Source organism: Arachis duranensis, chromosome 8, assembly GCF_000817695.3.
Source record: "Arachis duranensis cultivar V14167 chromosome 8, aradu.V14167.gnm2.J7QH, whole genome shotgun sequence".
Lineage (NCBI taxonomy): Eukaryota > Viridiplantae > Streptophyta > Magnoliopsida > Fabales > Fabaceae > Arachis > Arachis duranensis.
Genome location: NC_029779.3, coordinates 41044739 through 41050025, shown reverse-complemented (window position 1 = coordinate 41050025; position 5287 = coordinate 41044739). Strand labels below are relative to the sequence as shown.

The 5287-nt window shown below is 33.3% G+C and overlaps 1 protein-coding gene across 1 annotated transcript in view; it reads left to right on the top strand.

The window, feature by feature from the left end:
- Window positions 1-5287, top strand: part of LOC107462706 (naringenin 8-dimethylallyltransferase 2, chloroplastic-like) — an 11128-nt gene that overhangs the window by 5401 nt on the left and 440 nt on the right. The window contains exons 5-7 of the mRNA XM_021129614.2: window positions 3410-3499; window positions 3945-4046; window positions 5074-5169. Coding sequence (XP_020985273.2) covers window positions 3410-3499; window positions 3945-4046; window positions 5074-5169 — 288 coding nt within the window. The remainder of the gene's footprint in view (window positions 1-3409; window positions 3500-3944; window positions 4047-5073; window positions 5170-5287) is intronic.

Below are 5287 nucleotides of genomic sequence, written 5' to 3'. Positions count from 1 at the left end.
AAGCAAGAAGTACTTGAGGTAGTCGGTTTAAACCTCGGATGGATGAATCCCTTAGTCGAATACTTGAAATTCGACATCCTCCCTAAGGAGGAGAAAGAAGCTAAAAAGATCCGAAGGGAAGCACAACATTACACTTTGGTGAGAAATGGCCTCTACAGAAGAGGGATATCAACACCATTGTTGAAGTGCGTACCGACCTCAAGAACCGCCGAGGTGCTGGAGGAAGTACATAGCGGGATCTGCGGAAATCATCTCGGAGCAAGATCACTAGCCAGAAAAGTGATCCGAGCCGGATTCTACTGGCCGACCTTGCAAAAAGATGCCACAAAATTTGTGAAAAAGTGTCAGCGGTGCCAGATGCATGCAAATTTCCACGTGGCTCCCCCAGAAGAGCTCATTAGTATCACTTCTCCATGGCCTTTTGCAAAATGGGGAATGGATTTGTTAGGCCCTTTTCCCCAAGCACCAGGACAAGTCAAATACTTGATCGTGGGAATAGATTACTTCACAAAGTGGATAGAAGCAGAACCATTAGCTACTATCACCGCCCAAAGAAGTCGCAGATTCCTTTACAAAAATATCATCACAAGATATGGGATACCTTATTCCATTACCACGGATAATGGAACCCAATTCACCGACGCTACCTTCAGAAGCCTAGTAGCCAGCATGAAAATTAAACATCAGTTCACCTCGGTAGAACACCCACAAGCCAATGGGCAAGCCGAGGCAGCCAACAAAGTCATACTGGCAGGACTAAAGAAGAGACTACAGGAAGCAAAGGGAGCTTGGGCTGAAGAGCTCCCTCAGGTGCTATGGGCTTATAGGACAACCCCCCAATCCGCCACAGGAGAAACACCTTTCCGACTAGTCTATGGTGTAGAAGCCATGATTCCGATAGAAATCAATGAGCAAAGCCCAAGGGTGATTCTCCACGATGAGGTCGGAAATGTGCGGGGACACAAAGAGGAGCTCGACTTGCTCCCCGAAATCCGAGAAGATGCTCAGATAAGAGAAGCAGCATTGAAACAAAGGATGACTACCAGGTACAACAAGAAAGTCATTCGAAGAACATTTGCCTCGGATGACTTGGTCCTAATCAGAAACGACATAGGAGTCAACAAATCAGGAGAAGGAAAGCTCGCCGCAAATTGGAAGGGACCATACAAAATCAAGGAAGTGCTAGGGAAGGGTTATTATAAAGTAACCGACCTGAACGGCACTGAGCTACCAAGGTCGTGGCATGCTTGTAATATGAAAAGGTACTACAGTTAAAAGCGAACTCTACTCCCTGATGTACTCTTTTCCCAACTTCATGATTTTTTCCCAAAAGGGTTTTTTCCGGAGAAGGGTTTTTAACGAGGCATCATAGTAGAGGCTAAGGGGAAATAGGCTATCAAGACCCTTAGTAGCAAGAAGGTACCTCCCCGATTAATAAAGATCTTTTTTATTTTTTCTCTTAAAAAAAAAAAGGTCTCTAGAGAGAAGAAAAGGAGCCGAGCAAAAATCTACAAAACTATCCCTCTACAAAATCAAGTCATACAAAGAAGAAGAAAGAAACTAACCTCTTTTTGAAAATAAAGAAGCAGAAGTCTCCGGAAGTATAGTACATACAAACACAGCACGAACAAAGAAAGAGGAAGTTTGAAAGATTGCAGAAACAGAAAAAGGAAAGAGAGGGAAAGTACTTATAAACATGCTAAGGGGCATAATGGTAGCCTAATCTGAAGGATTAAGCCTAGCTAAGTACCGACCTTCACATAAGAAGTCGGTATCAACCACGACTTGGTCTGAAGAAGTCGGATGTGAGATTAGCTGGCAGATAAATACTCATTCAAATGAGTAACCGCCCCTGAAATCTCTCTAACCACTTCATAAAGCCATATCTTAACCTCCCCAAGATAATGGGGGCGGTTAACACCCTAAAGATACGGTACTACTTCAACGGTGGTTATTGGCTCACCACTATAAATACACTGACACCCCTCAGGTATCTCTAAACCCAATACTCTCTAGACCTGCTCACACTCTTGCTAACTTAGGCATCGGAGTGTCTTTGCAGGTACCACCCCCCATTCACCCACGTATACAAGTCGGAAGAAGGCTCCAGCGTGCAAACCAACCCGGAGCTCACCATTCGTGGACGATTGGGCCATCCCACACCATCTGTTCTATTAATCTCCGGTTACCCACCGTAACAAATAGTATTTAAAAAAATTGAACAAAAAAGTAAGACCGTCAAAATGAAAAAAATTTATTGGGCTAGTTCGTTTACCTATTTAAATGGGCTTATTTTTTTAACTCTAAAATTAGATATGTTTAAATTTTGAGTTGAATAGACTGAGCCTAATTAATTCGAAAAAATTAACAGGTTAAATAGACTAGTCTTTAAATTAAAGAGTGATCTATTTAATTTTTTTTTGTATTTTTAACTAGTACTTTTGTAAATATTTCTCCTGATTCAATGTAAAAATACGACTAGTCAATTTAAAAAATATTATTTATTTAAATTTTTTTACTCAAAAATAATTTTTTTTATCAAAATATTTTTAAAAAATGAATCAAAAGTAAATGGGTCAATCCATTTAACTACTCGAATTAGTCATAAATGGTCCGATTAAAAAATTGTAGCCTCTAGACAAAATATACTTAAATGGGTCAAACTGACTGTTTTACAATCTTGTTAACAAGTTAGTTTTTTTTGTTATAATTAATTACTAATAACAAGTAAAATTTTGAAAAATAAACCGATCACAAATATAATATATTTTTATAATATACTTTGTAAAAACATTAATTAACTATATACAAAATTAAACCAATTAACTTTAAAAAAAAGAATATAGAAACATATAAATGCAAAAGATAAAGAAACTATGCAAGAAACATATAAATACAAACTATTTAGACTAACTCATTACTAACTCACTCTCCCTCAGGACCTTGATTCTGCCTCTGTATATATCGGTTTTTAATTATTCACATAGATTAGGAATAAAAGTTGCTGGAATATATAAAGGTTAGAATAGTTATAAAATAGTTTGTGAAACTGCACTTTATACTAAAAATAAATTTGATAATTGGACACACAAATTTGATAATTGGACATGTGCCTTGTGATGATATACAGTTTATGCATACGTACCTTTCCTCTATAGTGGCCATAATTTCACTTTATTTATTGAGATGTACTTATTAATTTATCAATTAATATATAAGAAATCAGTTACTTCTATATAATATACAAAAACACATATTAAAAATAAAATATATTTATATATAAATACATAATAATTAATTTAATAACTAATTTTTAGTGTACATGCGTAACAATTTTATTAATCGAATAATATTTTGTTAACAGGGTTAGCACATGCATGCTCTTATTATTATTATTATTTTTATACAGAGCTTTGGATCTGCTTGGATGATAGGATCAAAACCATCGCTTTGGTCTCTTCTTGTCACTTTTGTGCTAATGACAGCTTATTCCATTAATGTGAGTTGATTTGAATATCAATAATTAAGGAATTTTTGTTAATTAATACCCTCAAAACAGGAAGTAACTAAGATAATCACAAATCTCATATCTATAAAATTTTTATTGTGTTTACAAGTCTCAGCCTACTCTTATCTCGATTTATTATTATGCAATATTATTGTGTCACCCACAAATATTCACACTCCATGAGTTAGTCTCGCTTATTTTTTATTATGTGCTTATTGTAATTTGTTATGAAATACATGCCTAAAATTGTTTATGTAAAAATTTATTAAGATGCAACTTAATGATGAGAATAGATTCTCCATGAAGATGAAGTTAATTTACTTAGACTATTTTTTAATCATGCTTTTGATTGAAATAAATGGTTGCTAGATGATATTTAATTTTCTTTCATAACGGTCATAAGATTTATATAACTATTATTTTGAAACCTTTGCAGTTACCTTTCTTAAGATGGAAGAAATCTACAACACTTACCGTAATGGCTCATGCAATTGGGATGACTACATCATTCAATATTGCAGCTTTTATGCACATGAAGGTATTTAACTATTTATCCATTCTAAAAATATTATATTGGAAAAGTCTAGGGGACCAGCAATTTTGTTGAATTTTGGCCAGCATATAACCAGCAGAGGAAGGTGAGCCATTGGATGAAATCTCACACCAATCTCACACCATCAAATCATCATTGATGGCTAATTGATGGCTAACAATCACAAAAATTGCTGACCCCCTAGCATTGCTCTATTATATTATTGTAAATATAATTATTAAAATCAAACCGAACCAACTAATTCGACTAAAAAAATCAATAAATTAATAGTCTTACCATAATTTAGACTCAGATTGTTGTTATAATTTGAATCGATCAACAACGATCAAATCTATTAAAAATTGGCCAGTTAAACAAAAACGCAAACACAAATAATCTGCGTGCAAAAATCAAACAAGGTGAGACTTTAAAAAATTAATACCAAACAAACCTGAACCTTTAGATTAATGAGCCTAGCTTTATAACACCGAACTAAAATATTTCTTATTATAACAGGTGTTAACTAATATTATATCATATAATATTTTAATTAAATTATTTTATATTTATTAATTTTAATTTAAATTTTATATTCTTTTTTTTCAAATTAACCATTTTTTAATTATGTACAATATAAAATAATAAATTATTAAAATCCAAAAATATTACTTAATGAAATACAAAAATAAAATTAAAAATACACCCATTATAAAAATAATGGAATGGCTTTATATTTATTCTTTATGGTCCAACAATTTCTATCCATATCAGCTAATATTTTACACCAATACCTTTTTTATTATCAGAATTTAAAATTTAAAATTTAGAATTTTGTTGGTTAAGTGTCGAAAAAAGATAATAAATTTATTAGTCACGTGGTATTGCTAAAAAAAAGCATAACACAATGGAAAAAACCAGTATTTAACTATAAGTTAGGTAGGCATTACGCCGTTGATAGCAATTTATAGCAAGTAAGATTTTAAGGAAGTGTAAATATATTTTTGGATTCTAATTCATTCATGATGATGTGTAGACCTTTGTGCTGAAGAAGGCAACTACATATCCAAGATCCCTATTTTTGGCTACTGTTGTGATGGCAATATTTTTTGCGGTTGTAGCAATGGCAAAGGTAAAACATTTTGTCTTCGTTCTCAAGATGACTATTTTTTTTCATATATTATTTATTGATTGAATGTATTCGGTTACCCAATACTGTAACATTATTTGGTAAAACAAAAATAGGATTT